This window comes from Prunus avium, chromosome 6 (genome assembly GCF_965620075.1).
Source record: "Prunus avium chromosome 6, drPruAviu1.hap1.1, whole genome shotgun sequence".
NCBI lineage: Eukaryota > Viridiplantae > Streptophyta > Magnoliopsida > Rosales > Rosaceae > Prunus > Prunus avium.
In genome coordinates, this window is record NC_142289.1 from 2,904,652 (window position 1) to 2,921,605 (window position 16,954).

Below are 16,954 nucleotides of genomic sequence, written 5' to 3' on the forward strand. Positions count from 1 at the left end.
CAGAAATAACACTATTTAGCTATCTCATGCCATTTACAAACTGCCACAAGAAAAAATTATCACGCGTAACATATTATGCTTGACCGGAAATAGCAAATAATGTTATCCCATTTCATATTAAGTGTTACTTCTTCACGAGGTTTCAAACTATTGAAGTCACAAAAATTTTCCATGAAAAGATGTGAGCCTATCAAATCCAAGTCCTCTCTCTCTCTCTCTCTCTCTCTCTCTGTGTCTCTCTCTCTCTATGTAGAAAGAGTGTATCTTTCAACCTTCTAAGAATAAGACACGACACAAGCTAACTAGCTATCCTCTCTTCTCTTGCCAACAGGCTGGTTTGTCACTATTCACACTGTCTGCAGCTTTCAACAACATAAGAAGAAGAAGAAGAAGAAGAAGAATGGCCTAAAGCTGGCAAAGCTCTTTAGAATTTGTTTTGTGGGGCAATTTATTGCATAATCAATTTGTGCAAGCAAACAATAGATTTTATGAATCCCATCTCATTATAAGATTCCATCTTCCCACTTCCACACCTATAATGTAAGAGGGCCCACAACACAAACACGTGTCATCATCACACATCCACAATGGATAAGGAGAGCCCATATCTTATAATCTCCCACCCAATCCAAAATGTACGAGGAAATAAAGAGTGGGAGACTACAAGACAAATGCGTTTTTATTCCTTCATATTCATATACGACAATTTATAAATCCAAATAGAGAACAGGGCATAGCAAGAAAACGATTGCCCCACCACATTTGTGTCTTTTGAGAAAAGAAACCAAAACGAAGATTTTATTTGCTGGCTGGAGCTATAATATTGGCCTGGGCTTCTGCCCAGTATCACTTCTAGGCCTAAAGTCTTTACAGCATTTCCTAATTTTACTGAACAGACAGAGAGTGAATAAGCAAGCACTCTTCTTCTCCAACATAAAAAAGATTCAGACAACTTTTAATTATATATAACCAATAAAAAGGTATACCATTTGGCAATATATTTTACCCAACAAATCTGGAGCCCAAAAAGGGAAACGGACTCAACAGCACATAACATACAATCTCGACAGGAATAGAAATCCTTGCACTAGGGTTGGAATGAAGGAAGGAAAATTATCATGCAAGTTTGGGAGTTCCAAAACACTTGTGAACAACTGTAGGACATATGACCGACCAATACCCACTTATATGACACAACTAAACAAATGGAAAACAAAATAACAAAAGCTCCTAGCATCTTGCTTCATAGGATAGCCCGACTACTCTCCGAAAAACAACTCCAGTTTTTTCTTTCTTCTTTCAATCTTTGTTGCAGATAGATGTCCATCATATAATCAACCCATGGGTGCCAGAACCAGTTTAAACCACAACTGTTGCAAACACCTGAGCCAGCCACCCAACAAAAAACCCTACAAACAGGACCCGAACATATAAAGACGCCTGACCTGACCTGACCTGACCTGACCTGACTGGATTATTGCCTTGCCATACTCAAGGACTTCGCTGTGTAATGATGAAGATTTCTGCAATTGATGGAATAATACATATTCAAAACGTCAAAACACCATCCACATCCAAACATGAAATTGTATCATTTGTGAAAACAGTGTATAACCTCTAGCTGAAGTTGAATCCGCCGGATGGGACAGTTGGCATGCCACTCCCTCCAAAGTTGAACCCAGTTTGAGAAGCATCGCCTGGTGGCATTGTTTCATCTTCATCCTCCACCCAATATGTCTCAAGAATCTTTACTGCTTTCTCATAAATCTCAGTGTTGTCATGACTCTGTAGATTCTCAATTTTCTCTAACCCTTCAGCATCATCAATCGCCTGAGCATAGAGATTTACACCTCCAGTAGTGCCCAAGTTCTTCTCAGCTTCTCCAACCTTCAATATGTTCTCCAGGCCTTCTAAGCAAACCGTAACAATTCTAGGATCGGGGCAGATAAGAAGATCACACAATGGCTTGATACACCCTTGATCTACTAGGATCCTGTACCCCAAAAAAATAATTTAAAAGAAATCAGCCAACGAGAAGTTGCACCCTATTATAAAGCAAAATTAACAATATCGTCTTCATACTTTATCTGCTCATGAGAACCACCAGACGTAGCATTTGAGATTGCCCAAGCAGCCTCTTTCTTTATATCAAACTCAGCACCTTGAAGCAGACTAACAAGAGGTGCGATTATACCAGCATCAATTACAGCCTGTTAAATTCCAAACGAAATTGGTAACATCAATACCTCATATGCCAGACTTTACAGAAACTCTAAACCAAGTTTTAAGTTTCAAGATTTAAATGTCAACATATAAAGAAAGAGCATATCTTTGCATTACCTTAATCTGATCCTTGTTTCCAGCTGTGATATTTGAAATAGTCCAGCAAGCTTCCTTCTTGATGCTCTTTTTATAATTATTAGTCAAAAGGGTCAGCAGGCAAGGAAGAGCTTGATGTTGGATGATAACCTAGGAAGAAACCACATCTCATTAATTCCTAAAGCAGCAAAAGAAATGAGCTGATGGAAAAGGGAGGGAAATCTGTTTGTTATTCCAGTAAAACCTAAATTATTATCCCAAACTACATTTTTCTATATTTCCTTTGTGTGCATGTGTTTACTTTAGTTCTATAATTAAGGGTACAATGTCTGCCAAGCAAAGATGCGGACCATGCTATCTAGGATCAACCAAAGAGAAGGGATAATATGTTGGGTCATAAATCATCTAAAAACAACACCTAAAAGGGAAAACAAAACATACAAAATGCCAAAGAGCAAACAATACCTGAGTTTGCATATCATCTCCAGTAACAATATTTCCGACTGTGCGGAGGGCAGGAATGAGTACTGAAGGAGATGGATGACTGAAAAGACACATAGGAAGGTCAGAATTTATAGCACATACTAAGGGTTAAAAATACCAACAGGGAACCATGAACACTCACAGTAAAAGCTCAACAAGCCTGGGGCATACTCCAGATTCAATAACAGCTTGGATTTTGTCATTTGTACCATCAGAAAGATAAGACAGAGCCCAGCAGGCATCGGTCAATACTTCTTCATCGTTTGAATGAATCAAACGTGCAAGAGCTGGAAGGGCAGGCTTAACCTGAAAAAGAAAAGAAAAAAAAACCACCATTAATGCATTGACACCATCTGAACTGACTTTGCATATATAAGATATGGGCTATGATGCCAAAGTATTTACAACTACAGGTACTATTAAAGCCATTTAACACCTAACTTCAGAATCTTTCAAGTCAAACATAGCTGAAGACCCCTAACCTGGTCAAATGGAGGCTGTGGTTTGCCCCTGCAAAAGTTTGACAGTGTCCAAGTAGCGTTTCTCAGCATAGAGAGCTTTGCATGCTCATTCAGCTGTGAAAGTAATGGAATCAAAGCCCCATTGCTGAGTACAAGATCACGGCATCTAGGGGAATCACCAGCAACATTTCCCAATGCCCAGACAGCCTGCAAGTTCAAGAGGAAAAGGGATGGAGTAAGTGACAGTGAACAACCAAAGTACATAAATAAATAAATTACATGAGCAACAAAAAAAAAACATATAACTTGAAGCAAAACCTTAATCTATCCTCTCAATGTTTACCTGCTCACGGACATCATCACTTGGAGAACTAAGCAGTTTCACAAATATTGGAACAGCTCCATGATCAATCACCACCTTAGTGTTCTCAGATGTCCCAGAAGCAATGTTTGTCAGAGCCCAAGCTGCCTCAAACTGCAAGAAATTGTGAGCAAAGAATGTTTACACAGGCATATATAAGAAGGTATCTATATTGCAGGAAAGTATCAGACCTGAAGTTGTGGAAAATCCTCCCTCATTAGAAACTCAACAAAGCGAGGAACGACACCCGATTGTATGACTTCCTCAATCGGAGGGCTACGTTCTAGTGCATGGAAAAAGAAATGAATAAGGTAAATGCAATCTAATGTATACAAAACAAATGTACAGCCACAATCTTCTACTCACCAATTGAAAGCAACTTCCTAAATTGAGTAGTTGCCTCAAGCTGCAGACTGCTCTCATCACTCCAAACACCAGCAACCATAGATGGTAGATGCTCTAGCTGTATTAAAAAAATTCAACCATAATTAGTACAATCCCCAACAAGACATCAACACCACCAGAAGTAAAAGCATAACTAGTACAATTTACAGGCAACAATTTTCCTTCATTTTCAAGTATTGAAGATTGCATAAGGTTTTTGACAATTGCAGAACCTAGTAATGCTCAAAACTAAAATAATTAATACAAATCATATATAGAATATTTCTGCCCATCGATCCAGAAACAAAAAATGAAGGCATGTTATTCTTAGACACTTAGGAGTGTATTAGCAGATTGAAATATAGTAACTGACTTACCCAGAAAATACCAATCATTCATGAGCAGCAACAAAATGGCACTATAACCTCAACACAGTTCAGTAACTTCAAAATCTAAACAATTCTGAACCCTCAGCAATATCTGAAACTATAATAGAAGACAAGACTAACCAAAACAGCAACAAGTCAGCATGTGGTCTTAAAGCCAACCAAATATAAAACACTCACCTCCTAAAGTCCTAAATTGATTGCACTAGAGTAATCGGCATGCATTTAGCAGCCGCACAAAGGATAAAAACTATTAAGCGCTTATCAAAAACTCAATGATCTCATACCCCCAACTTCAGTAGTCTGATTAACTCTCCAAAGAATCAAACCTAAATTATGACATTTACTCAACAACAAAAAACGGTTCTAAACCTATCATCTTTTCAGCTAAAGGAATGAAGTATAGTTGAAAACGTATGATAATAACCAGTAATCAACCAATCCAATCTAATTCCAATCAAAACTAAAGCGGCAAAAGCATAAAGTACCCAAAAAAAAAAACATACATTTATCTTCATCAGTAAAACCCAATTCGACAAACCTAATAAACACCCTATTAATCAGTTCAATCAAAACCCCCAATCACCTAGAATGGGAAATGGAGATATAGGAGGTAAGGCCAGTCAATCGGAACCTCAATCAAACATTAGGTTACCTTCTTCTCTAGGCCGGAGGAGTGAAGATTAGAGGACAATTGCGGAGGTTGAAGGCCCTCGCGACGTTTCTTCTGGAGGCTTTCTTCTCTGCGGTTCTTCCTGATCTCCACCATGTTGTCCTCCCTCCGCCGACGACCCTCCTCCGCGTCCACGGCCACCTTATACCTGTTCCGGCGGACCTCCGCCCTCGCGTTCGGCCTCAACGACATCGTATCGGTTCAATGAAAATAAGAATCTGAAACCCTAAAAGAGAGGCAGAGAGATGGAGGGCGATAGGGTTTTAGAGCAGGAGAGAGAGAGAGAGAGAGAGAGGGTGGATTGTTTAGTTGGGACTTCGTAGTGGTTTGTGTTTTGATTTTTGAAGTGAGAGAGGGATGGGAAATAGAGACGATTTTATAGCGCTGGTAGGGAGTGGATGGTAGTGGACTTCAGGCTCGGATCGGCAGGTTATTACGGAGATTGCCACTTGGTTTGAATTTGAAGATGAGGGAAAAAGTGTCATTTTCTTGGTTCGACTGTCCGATGATAGATGATAAATTTGTTTGTGAACCGGAAATGCGGCCCCAAAACGATCACAATGGTTTGGTTTTTTTTGTTGGTCAAATAATAGTCTGGTTTAAAAAGTTTTGACCAAACCTTAAAAGAATTCGGATGTCATACATCGGTCAATTATATAAATCATTCGGACATTGAATCAATTAGTTGGTGCAATTTAGATCAATGGGTACTTGTTTATCATGAATTTAGGAGGACTCCAACCAAAATATGACAATTTTACATTATCAAAATTGAAATTTAAGTAAGTTCAAACATTTGAACTTGTGCAAAAACATCGTCAATAAATTGATTTTAGTTTTTTTAATTATTCGGTTAATGACTACACATCTTATAATGCGATGACAAAAATTTATCTCGAATTTGTGTGCAGAGATAGCTTCAAGAGTAAATTCTAGTAATTTTATAACATTTGTGTGGGTAAAAATGTAAGCAAATGCTACATATCGGTAATAGCGGCAATTAATCCAAATTATATAGAAACAAAATTAATTGTTCAAGAAGAAATGGTAATTCTAGAAAACGAAAAAAAACAATATGAATCGGACTTAGGTGTATACATGTATTTAGGTGTGACACCTCCCCAAGTGGAGATAAAAAAAAATCAAGGGCGGATGCAAGGATTGAGAAATATAGTCCGCCAATCCCCCCCCTCCCCCTATTTCATTTTTAAACATTTATTATGTATCATAAGATTTTAAGTATTTTAGCTTGAATTTTACTTGCATACATTATACCATATACATATTATTATGAAAGACACTATATGTTATGTTCATATATTATATTATTGGTTCAACATATTTTTCACTGGTGACAAAAAAATTAAAATTTTATTGATAGAGATGGGGAACCCGACACACAATGTAGAATCGGATTCCCCGGTTGGTTGGGAAATGACCTACCTATGGGCATGAAACAAAGATGATGATAGGAAATTGTTGCTGGCAAACTGACCCTTTTCCGCTCCATTTATATTCGGCCCATGGGCTTTTAAAGACATAAGTTTATTCGGCCCATCAGCCCAACAATACTTTATATGTATCATTGATTTGCCAAACTATTGGCCCAATAAACAACTTTTTTGCAATTTTAGACCAAAGCCTCTCATAAGAATTCGGGCTCATTTAAGAGTGATTTTGGATATGCCAATAATCATTTTTATTGAGAATATTTTTCCCATATAATTACTTTAAGTGGTTTTAAGTGATTTTATGGAGAACAGGGACGGATCCAAGATTTCAAAATAGGGTGGGCTAAATTTACCTTACATACAAACCTATTAAGTCCATCTCTAATGCTAGATAACTTAAACCCAAGATTTCTCGATCTAAAATAAAACTATTCATGTATATCTCATACTCAACTTTATTAATTGTTTAAAAATGATTTAACTCTAAAATATTTTTATTTTTTTATATATAATTGTAATTTATTTTCTTGAACATTTAACTTAAACAAAATTCAAATTTGAGAAACAAAATTTTGATTTATAAATGGTATAAGGAGATAAAAGATAACATTTATCACCTCTAAAAAAATATAACATTTATTAACCAAGGTGGTTGGTGTGAGTGGTCCGGCACTCTCATTCCTTAAGAGAGGTCAGGGGTTCAATTCCTGCTATCGTATGAAGTCACCACTTTGGCCAGCACTTTACTCCTTACGGGCCGATCCGGTGTGAGCGGGGATTAGTCTGGGTTGTCGTTAAGGCTTAAAGGTGCCACCCATAGTTGGAACCCATCCAGGACCACCTCGTGGTTCAGACCAAAAAAAAAAAAAAAAAAAATCTACGCAAGGGGGTATAGCCCATGTTAACCAAAGGGACGGTCTGTCCTTGATGGAGAAGCACATAAGAAGTGCTTCTCCCCCATAATCACTTCAATTTACTGAAAGTGATTATGCGTAAAAGCACCTAGGAGGTATTTCTCACAAAAATGGCATATCTAGAAAACAAATATGTAAAGCCTAGAGAGCAAGAGCATCTACAGTTGGGGGGGGGGGGGTGTGTAAATTCGGGGATGTAAAGCCACTTTTACATCTCCTTTACACCTCCGGGGGGTGTAAATATGTTTTTTGCTCCAGTGGGGGGTGTAAATTCGGGGGGTGTAGTCGTGGGTCCCAACCTTTTATGTTGACTTTTCTTCATTTTTCTTCTCTTTTCTCAGGTGCGTCCCGCCTGCAAGGGATGTAAAAATGGATGTAAATATACATTTTATTTTACATCCCCATGGTGGTGATGTATATTTACATCCATTTACATCCATTTATATCTCACCATTGGAGACCATTCCGGTGACTCAGGGTGTATATTTAATATACACCCCCACTGTGGATGCTCTAAGAACAAAGCACAGGTAGGTGGAAATGAAAGAGGGGACCAAATGTGGGGTCCAAACACAATCTTTGAATCCAGACACACCAAAGCAAAAGTAGCAAAGTTTGGGAATTTGGATCCACACTAGATTCCATTTCTATGATTTTTCATAGACCGAAGGCAAGCTCACACCTACCACACACACTTTTGTGCCAATGCCAACAAATATCTCTACTGATTGCATGGCTTGTGGGATTTTAGACCTTAGGTATTGGGTGGTGGGGCAGACTGACCAAAAATAATGGAAACCCTCTATCTACATTACGAGTGAAACCATCGTGACGCCGGATCGCACAGATGACGTGATTTGACCTCCTCACCCAAAACGTTTTCCAACCCTAGACCGGTTGAGTTTTGCTTGAATTGGAGTTGGGCCTTAGCCCTTTTTAGGAGCTTGGGATTGATTATTTTTCCTTTTTTGATCAATAACAGGTGGCGTCAAGGGGATGTTGACAATTGTAAAGCATGTCCAAAGCAAAATGCTGGCTGTGTCCTCCATTTTTTTAATGTAAAACAAAAGGAGGGGAATATATATCAACATCAAAATCAATCATATTTTAAAATGAGAAAAGAAACCTATCAAATGAATAAAAGCTCAATTTTTTATTATTAAAAAGGTACCAACTAGACTATCACAAGTTCACAACAACCCCACAACTGGATTAACCTCAACTAACCTACCACTTTCACATCTTCATTTGGGAAATTAATTAAAGTTTAAATCAATTCCCAATTGAAAGAAAGGGAACAAAACAGAAAAGAAAAGTTCAATGGGGTGGCAGGTGAGGACATCAACTTCCATGATCAGGTACAGCGCGTTACCGCCGAGACGCGCTGCGCTTGGCCGTGTTGGATGCACCGACACGTGGCTTCTTTGAGGACGTCGGATCCATGTCGCTGAAGTCGAATCCCATCCCATCTCCACCACCGACCATGTCGGCGAACATCTTCTGGAGGTCTTCGAAACTGTTTCCCTAAAATCATTTTTATGGACCCAAAAATATCAATGCAACTGATATTTACCATTTTACCCTTGACAATTACGTGTAAGGTAAGTAAATATCCCTACCTCGTCCTTCACATTGTTCATCATGGACAGCATCTCTTGCATGAAATCCGTAAATTCCTGCCGACAAATTTACATCATTTAGGTACATAAAAGGAAATAACCAATTAGGTTAAAAAAGAGAGTGACGTCACCAAGGCAATCATTCACCGTACGATGTCGTTTTGGAAGTGTGTATATATTTTTTTACTTTAAAAAAAACACACACACACGCATTATGTACGGTGAACAATTTGGCCTTGTCAGAGGATGAAGAAGAGATTACGGACTTGGTCTTCTTCTTCAAGAGGGTCGTAGAGGCCGGCGTCGTAAATTGATCTCTTCGCCTGATCCGAGAGAACTGCGGAGACCAAATCGTTAGCGCAAACACCGGGAAAATTAAGGTTATCATGCTTTTAATTGACTAACGACGTCGTTATAGTGATAATGTTACCCGAGTAAGCTTCCTGGATCTGCTGAAACCGCCGCTTGGCTTCTCCGGCCACCGCTTGGTTCCGAGCCCTGTCTGGGTGACATTTCTTCAAAACACGAAAATAAACAATAATAAAATCAAAAACAGAGGACCAGCAAGAAGGAGAATAATTGAAGAAACGCGATATCAAAGAAAGAAGAGGATGATGAGGGGGAACGAGAAACGACGGTGTTTGAGCGTAATTAATTTTACCAGAGCGAGCTTGCGATATGCGGTACGGATATCCGAGAAGGAGGCGTCCCTGCGAATCCCGAGGACGGCGTAGTAGCAAGATCCGCCGTTGGAACCTCCCTCCCTATCCATCACTCACACACCCGACAAAACCCTCAATCCACCCAACACCACAAAAAATAGAAAGTAAGAAAAATACAGAGCCTTCAAAGATAAAGCAAAAGCTTTAATTATAGCAGCAAGCTTCTCTCACACCATGGAGAACCAGAGGCAACGAGCAGACACAGAGCCACAGAGGAATGTCTGTGAGCCTTTCACAGGGAAAAAGAATAGAGAGGCCCTGTGCGTTTGTCTCGGTTTCGTTTGTTTCTTTTTTATTTTTTGGGTGGCGTTTATGTTCGGAAACAGAGAAAATATCTTCTCCCTGATACGAAGGGGGGAAACTTCGAGAGATTTCTTTCCATCCGTGCAATATGACTCGCCCGCCGGGTGGCTGGCTAGATATTTTATTGGGAACATTCAGAGAAGGGCCCGTGGTTAGATGAAATTACGGGATTTACCATTGGGCCTTGTTCCAGGTCTGGCCATATGGGCTTCTTAACTGTCCATCCTTGCAAGTCACATTTTTTTTTTTGAGAGAATAGCGATAGAATTTTATTGATAGGATAAGACGTAACTAGTACAAAAAACCGGGCAATGTCGTCGGGGATTAGGCGAGTTTCTCTACACATACGGGCTCGGTCGTCGGACTAACTGAGTCACATTTGAAAAACAAGGGAAAATGGAATATAATGAATATTTTGGAGTGCCAATGACATAATTTTTAGGTAACTTATCACCGGAGTGAGTGATTTCATTGATGGAAGTTTTATTCTCTGTTAAGCCGGATGACACGTGTAATGTTAACTTTTGGGATTTCTAATTGTCATGTGAACATGAAATAGTAAGAACTGAAGGAGAAAATTATTCCAACCGAGCTCTTATTACCACATACATTATATAAAGTAACTGAGATCTCAAAAGGAATTGTTTGCTAAATTCCACCTACATCATAGACAGTAACTTTTTGATCCATGTCAAATGACTCCCTTATTATTTGGGGAAAATTTCACGAAATGCCGACAATCTTTATATTATTAACTGGAAAAACAAAACTATCGTGACAGAGTGCTAGAAATATCAACACCCTTGAAAAAAACAAAATTGGCAAAATATTGTGGATAATTTCGAAATTTCGGACCATGCCTCACATTGAAAACAATGTAACAATTGATTTTTCTGGATTGAGCTTACTTGTGAGACTGAAACTGAAACTGGAAAGGTTTTATTCTGTAACTTTCAGAAGCCACTTATACATGGGTCATTTGAACACTCTGTACACTATGGCCAAATAACTACAACAAAAGAGAAACCCCCTCCCCCCTTTTGCACATTTATACACAAAGGGAGGAAAAACTGCAGGAAAATAAATCTGTGAACTAAAGCTTAGCACATCTAGGACTAGGAGAAGCTTACCTCTTACTATTTAGGTACTTGCTCTAACTAGTGCATACAGAGGCCAAATTAACAAGCTAAAGAAAAACTATGAGACTACATTAGTCTAGTAGTCCAAGTACAGAGGCCTTGCCATCCTTTTAGCAGCCACATCCCGTCTGACCGAAACCCACCATTTAATGGCGGCACGAAGCTTGCACCAGCATGCCTTGGGTTTTCTTGTCCCTGAATTATGTACAAGACCAGAAATGTGTGGGAAATGGCCGGCTTCTGTTCCGTTACTTGAAGAACCAAAGCAAAAACTGTTTGCTTGTCCCCATATTACATTTGTACTTGTAGGAGACCAAGTTGATGCTTGGACCTGGAAAAGGTTCTCTGTGCTTAAATGAGCACTTGGAACAATTGGCGCTTGAAAACCATTGAGCGGCGGCCAACTGCTTTCTCCATTGTAGTGCAGGGAGTTAAAATCCTCCATCGAAAAGCTGTTTCGTAGCGCTGGAGGGAACGCTTGCATTGGATGACTAGCCTGTGCTAGAGACACCACTAAATGATTGCTAACTTCTGGTTGATAGGTTGATGCTTGGTTGAAACCTAGTTGCATTGAGGGTTCATCTGTGCAAATTACTTGGTTTCAGGTACTTGGGAAAAGCATAATCTTGAGTAGGGAAATTATAATGGCAAAACTAGAAAACCAGCAAGCAACCATGTCATGATTTCAAGTATATTTACAAGGCTATTTCATGTGCTTTGAAATATGAAATTGACCTAGTCTATAACCCAAGAGCAACTTAACACAGTTGGAATGTATTCCTTAAGTTAACACCAACCTCTTATCATGTGAAGGCCATAATGTTCAAAACTTTACTACCAATATGTACATAAGCATTCAAACACTACAGGCAAACAGGATATAATACCATTTTACACAATATAACATTTTACCTAGCTGTGTGAATTGCAATTCAATTTGTTGCAGATCTGGATTTGGGACATTGAATGACTCAGCTTGTAGACTTGACAAAGGCCTTGAAGGGGCAAATATCGAAGTATCCACGGGGACTATATCTCTTACATTTCTGTAAGCATGCTGCTTCAAATTTTCCACCAGATTCTGCCAATAGAACCAGGGAGCTCATCAGTTTCTCATCCTAAGGTATATATTAAAAAACAAGAGAGACGAAGAGCAACAGTGGTAATGATATGGTAGAGAAACGTTAGGCACAAAGTCATAGCAACCAACAAATGACAGCAGATCAAGAATAAGTGTGAGATATTAAAAAATAGGATTAGCTCCAAAATGTGTATGCATACCGTCTGAAGTGGGGTGAGTTCATCCAGAGAACAGTATTGGCCATTAACCATTGCTCCCACAACCTTGTAGATGGAGTCGAACAGGAGACTTACATCTTGCTCAGTTCTATGATAGGCATAGAACTTGTGATCATCTATCTCACAAGCCTTAGCATGTTCAATGATTGTATCCCATGTCCTGTTCGAGATCCCTTCAAAAATCTGCATTTTCGCAGCAGAAAATTAGATGGATGATCAAACTACATAAGTCACTATAGACTCATTATCTAGCAGAACCTTACATTCCGTAGCCAGGATGGATCTTTCACGTATGACTGCAGGAAGTCCTTCACAGTGTTAATTCCGAAACGAGATAATCTCTTGTGGAAGGCGCCATCTTTTGCTATCTTTTCCAGGCGCCATATCTCATCACTTAAGGATGGAGGGTGGTGTTTCCTATACACTGAATCAACATTTTCTTTGTCATTTTCATTTAGACTGAAATTGTTACTATAAAGCACACCACAAGCAAATAATGAAAGAGATGGTTAGTGAGTTAAGTTTCTTGAACTTACACTCTCCACGGTGATCCTTTACCACGAAAGGTTCACTTCTAGCTTCTCTAATTCGCACTTCACTAGGAGCTTTGGCTACAACCCTAGCTGCTAATCTGAACTTCCGGCATCTTATCCAGCTTGAGTTGTCAGTGAAGACAACATCACCAAGAGAACCAACTCCGTCTCTCAGTGTAATGTTGATTTCACCAGTCACCAGTGGCCTTTTGCCTTCTCTTTCGCGCACAACATAGTTATTGAATTCTTTCTCGGTCCAATCCTCTTGATCATCAGACCCAAATTCACCATTGAGGACCAGAAGTTCAATCTTTATTGAAGATAGGGGACTGGAATGGACTATACCATTAGTACTGGCATCAATCAGTGTAATTTGAAGAGGTGTGCCATCCTCTGCTTCCACCCTACTGCCTGTAAATATGGTAGACGGCAGTTTATTGGTAAAACGCAACTGCAAGCCTCTTCCTCCAGATGTACTTCCACTTTCAAGTGTGGGCCTGTTACAAAATTAACAACAAATCCCAAACTCTTGTCAGGAAGCTTTGAGGATTAAGAGAAGATTATAATTGTCAGATAAATGAAACAATTTAGTGCAGGTTTTCTAAGGCAATAAATATTTGACTTGAAAAGCTAACCTTGGAGATGCCTTAAAGAAGGGAATGATCACACGTTCGACCTCCTCTCGTACCTATATGACACAAATTTGAAGTGGTTCGTTATGAATTGTCACAACCCGAAAACATTCGCATAACATATCTTCTAACTGAAGTCTACAAAGCAAAACAGTTTTAAAATATATGTTCTTTTTGGGAAGGCTAATGGCATATCAAACCTAACAGTCAATAAGAGTTTCCTTGTAGTAGTTAATTAAGCAGGGTCTTCTTTTTTGGTCAAGAACTGGGTCTTCCTAATCAAAGTCAATAAAACTGAGAAAGCATAGCAATGAAGAAACCATGAAAATGGGATTTTGTTCCTTTTACAGAGCAAGTGCAAGACATAAATAAAGCATGGCAATGATAATTACTGTTAAACAGTTCAACTTTTGCAGATCAACTTCGTATTGACAAATAAGGGAGATTCGAATCTAACCACTCTCCGAAAGAAGTGTTCCCATTCGACTTGGTTCAGTGTCACATCTCTCATCACATCTCTAACAACACTGCACAAATATCACAAAACTCATAGTCAGAAACCAACGTCATCACCCAGAAAGCACAAAACAAAGTACCAACTTGTACTCAAACTAAACCACCCACTTCTTGAAAGTAGGCCTGCGTTTCGATTCTGGAACCGGAAATTCGAAGTCCTCACCACCCTCCTCATGAAAATGCCTCTTAGGTACCATCAAAAACCCAACAACTAAATTTTCTCCAACCACCAAACAACAGCAACAAGTTGTTCTCTCAAAAGCTCACAAGGATTTTAAACAAGCGAAGCGCATGTAACCAAAACAATCAAACTAAGTGGCTTTAAATACAAGCTGAGATTGACCCTTTAAATGGACAGAACAGAAAGAAGGTACAAGGAAGGTTCATAATCGTAACAAGAAACACGCTAACCATGAAAGTCAAGCAGAGATGAGCTCATACTAAAAACCAAAAAGAACCCAAAATCTGTATTACGATATTAATATTTTTGGATATTACAAAGTGGCCTGAGCTATATAGGATTGATCGATGACTGTCTGTACTTTTGTCTCATTTTTAAAGAAAAAAAGAACAAATTCAAGATTCTCAAGCATTGGAATTTAAGGCGATAACTATCAGACGCGTCGTGAATGAAAAGTACTCAAAAACAGTTTAGTGCCATGAGATACGTGACAAAGAAAGTCAGTGACAAAAAAAAATTTAAAATCCACGTGGATAGACATTAGACAACGCGTGTTAGAGAGTAGTATAGACGATGATATGAAGGTTGCAAGAAGGTGCAGACAATATGTTGATTTTCCATACATACGCGTTTGTTTTGTTTATGTTTGTGACAGCATCAAAGATTGTGGTTTTAAACAGAACCCATTTCTCTGAAATTTGATCCGAAATTTCATTTGAATTTCCATGCAAAGTCCTGGCTAGAGCTGCAGCTTATATATACAACAGTAGCTCGTAGTTACATTTTGGTCACTCAAGTATACCCGTAGTTACAGTTTGGTCACTCAATTCAATTATTAGTTGCATAGGTCACTCAAGTAGGTGTTTTGTTGCACCATTAGTCCTTCCGTCAAATCTGTGACTTTTTCTGTTTAAAATGATGACGTGACAAGCATCTCTTAGATTATTGATGGGCAAATGTGACTTTTTAGTTAGGATTATTTGTAGAAATAATCCCTCAACTACACTCGGAGTCACATTTTGGTCACTCAACTCCAAAAATAGTTACAGAGGTCACTAAATTAGGTTGCAACTAATAATTGAATTGAGTGACTAAACTGTAACTACGTGTATAGTTGAGAGACCATGGCCGCGAATAACCCCATAATTTAAAATTATATTTGCAGCCCTGCAGCTTCCACTAACTTGACTATGTCACTATCTTTGTCTGCCCACCTGTAAAAGGGTTGATTTTTTATCTGAATATAAAGCAGAAAAGAGAAGCTGATGAAAGATAAAAAAAAACATAACTTCGGGTCTTTGAGTGAGGGACTGTTAGGTCACTTGACTGACTTCAACTTGGTTGGTGAGATTTGCATATTTTGCATGTTCTGCGAAATTTTCCGGGGTGTATACAGTTTTCTAGGAACCTATTTTCCGGGAAAATTCTGGGAACCTCTCTGGAGCTAGAGCATACACTCTTTTCTAAGTCTTCCTCGGACCCGGGAAGCATTTCTATTCTTACTGTTCTGAGTTCTGATGCAAGCAAGCATCAATACTGACTAAGCACATTTTAAAGTACTTCTTCAAGCACTTAAGCACAAAAATTATACTGTTTTAATATTCTAATAATGTTTTCTGCATTCTTTTGAGATATTTTATTGCTTAAGACTTCACATTTTTTTATATATGCAAACAAATATCATGTGCTAGCCCAAAAATAAAGAATTAAAAAGATGTTAGCTAAAAATCACATATAACAAAGACCCTTTAATAAGTCATCTCATTTAATTATCAGAATAGTCAAATGATGTTAATCGAATGATGAAGTGTATCCAATTCTAACTTTTAAGGATTTTTTGTAAGTGAGTGACTTTTATAGAGTTGATAAATTTGTAATGACTTTTATAGAGTTGACAAATTCTTAATGACTTTTACATACTTTATAAGGCTTAAATGCAAAAATAGTCCTTGTATTTTGTCACGTTGACCAATTTAATCCCTGTATTTTTAATTTGGCCAATTTGATCCCTGTGTTTAAGATTGTTAGTCAATATGGTTCATTCCTTAAATTGCCGTTAAATAAACATAAATGATCTTTTTTTTTTCTTTTTTTTTTTTTGTTGAAAACCTATAAACTTATTTGAAATTGGTTTTAAAAATGGGTAATGCTATGCTTACCACATAAATCTACCACATTTTAATACCATCTTACATGGCAGCTGATGTGGACAACCACCTCATTAAAATTATATTAGTTTTTTTTTTTTTTAAGGAGATAATATTTTCTATATTTTTCTTTAGTTAAAAATTAAAAAAAAAACTAAACTAATCTGACGGAGTGGTGGCAAAAGTCCGTGGTAAGCACCTGCGATGGGGAGGACTGGTGGAGGAAGGTTAAGCTAAACAGAAAAAGAATCTTAACCGTGAAGGAAGGAGTAGAGCGGTGGAATGGAGTCAAAAGTCTGGCGGAACAACGTCAGAAGTCTGGCGGAGCGGTGACAGAAGTCTGGCGAAGCACCTGCGATGGGGAGGAGTGGTGGCAGGAGTCCGACGAAGCACTGCGATAGGGAGGAGAGGAAGGAGGGAGAGAGAGAATT

At 38.5% G+C, this 16,954-nt stretch overlaps 3 protein-coding genes across 4 annotated transcripts; all 3 read right to left on the reverse strand.

The window, feature by feature from the left end:
- Positions 1–943: 943 nt before the first annotated feature.
- On the reverse strand, positions 944–5,429 carry LOC110762858 (importin subunit alpha-1). Its single transcript, XM_088255102.1, has 11 exons — positions 5,050–5,429; positions 3,991–4,087; positions 3,816–3,907; positions 3,607–3,738; positions 3,285–3,470; positions 2,945–3,108; positions 2,785–2,863; positions 2,341–2,469; positions 2,083–2,210; positions 1,616–1,993; positions 944–1,523 (listed from the first exon to the last, which is right to left on the reverse strand). Exons 1-10 carry the CDS (start codon positions 5,257–5,259, stop codon positions 1,618–1,620), a joined length of 1,593 nt encoding a protein of 530 aa, XP_088111228.1. The 5' UTR covers positions 5,260–5,429; the 3' UTR covers positions 944–1,523; positions 1,616–1,617.
- A 3,137-nt stretch (positions 5,430–8,566) lies between these two features.
- Positions 8,567–10,163, reverse strand: LOC110762839 (Chaperone DnaJ-domain superfamily protein). Of its 2 annotated transcripts, none has more exons than XM_088254150.1 (5): positions 9,713–10,163; positions 9,482–9,566; positions 9,318–9,388; positions 9,052–9,108; positions 8,567–8,948 (listed from the first exon to the last, which is right to left on the reverse strand). In XM_088254150.1, the coding sequence occupies exons 1-5, from the start codon at positions 9,821–9,823 to the stop codon at positions 8,787–8,789; spliced, it is 486 nt and encodes a 161-aa protein (XP_088110276.1). In that variant the 5' UTR covers positions 9,824–10,163; the 3' UTR covers positions 8,567–8,786. The 2 variants fall into 2 exon arrangements, with proteins under 2 accessions (XP_088110276.1, XP_021821229.1); XM_021965537.2 differs by having other exon boundaries at positions 8,567–8,956; positions 9,713–10,159.
- Positions 10,164–10,993: 830 nt separating this feature from the next.
- LOC110762914 (calmodulin-binding protein 60 B) lies at positions 10,994–14,721 on the reverse strand. The gene is made up of 8 exons (XM_021965636.2): positions 14,304–14,721; positions 14,137–14,206; positions 13,683–13,735; positions 13,051–13,544; positions 12,778–12,938; positions 12,497–12,697; positions 12,128–12,296; positions 10,994–11,797 (listed from the first exon to the last, which is right to left on the reverse strand). Exons 1-8 carry the CDS (start codon positions 14,390–14,392, stop codon positions 11,292–11,294), a joined length of 1,743 nt encoding a protein of 580 aa, XP_021821328.1. The 5' UTR covers positions 14,393–14,721; the 3' UTR covers positions 10,994–11,291.
- Positions 14,722–16,954: the final 2,233 nt, after the last annotated feature.

What these genes read in the sequence shown, in the direction of transcription:
- LOC110762858 (XM_088255102.1), bottom strand. Translation starts at nt 5,259, where the DNA reads ATGTCGTTGAGGCCGAACGCGAGGGCGGAGGTCCGCCGGAACAGGTAT. An exon ending in TAGGAAGTTGCTTTCAATTG is followed by an intron (nt 3,908 to 3,990) that starts GTGAGTAGAAGA and finishes TCCATGCACTAG; the next exon opens with AACGTAGCCCTCCGATTGAG. An exon ending in GGTTCTCATGAGCAGATAAA is followed by an intron (nt 1,994 to 2,082) that starts GTATGAAGACGA and finishes TTTGGGGTACAG; the next exon opens with GATCCTAGTAGATCAAGGGT.
- LOC110762839 (XM_088254150.1), bottom strand. Translation starts at nt 9,823, where the DNA reads ATGGATAGGGAGGGAGGTTCCAACGGCGGATCTTGCTACTACGCCGTC. An exon ending in CATATCGCAAGCTCGCTCTG is followed by an intron (nt 9,567 to 9,712) that starts GTAAAATTAATT and finishes CGTGTTTTGAAG; the next exon opens with AAATGTCACCCAGACAGGGC. An exon ending in GATCCAGGAAGCTTACTCGG is followed by an intron (nt 9,389 to 9,481) that starts GTAACATTATCA and finishes TGGTCTCCGCAG; the next exon opens with TTCTCTCGGATCAGGCGAAG.
- LOC110762914 (XM_021965636.2), bottom strand. Translation starts at nt 14,392, where the DNA reads ATGGTACCTAAGAGGCATTTTCATGAGGAGGGTGGTGAGGACTTCGAA. An exon ending in AACACTTCTTTCGGAGAGTG is followed by an intron (nt 13,736 to 14,136) that starts GTTAGATTCGAA and finishes TGTGTCATATAG; the next exon opens with GTACGAGAGGAGGTCGAACG. An exon ending in AACTCACCCCACTTCAGACG is followed by an intron (nt 12,297 to 12,496) that starts GTATGCATACAC and finishes TTCTATTGGCAG; the next exon opens with AATCTGGTGGAAAATTTGAA.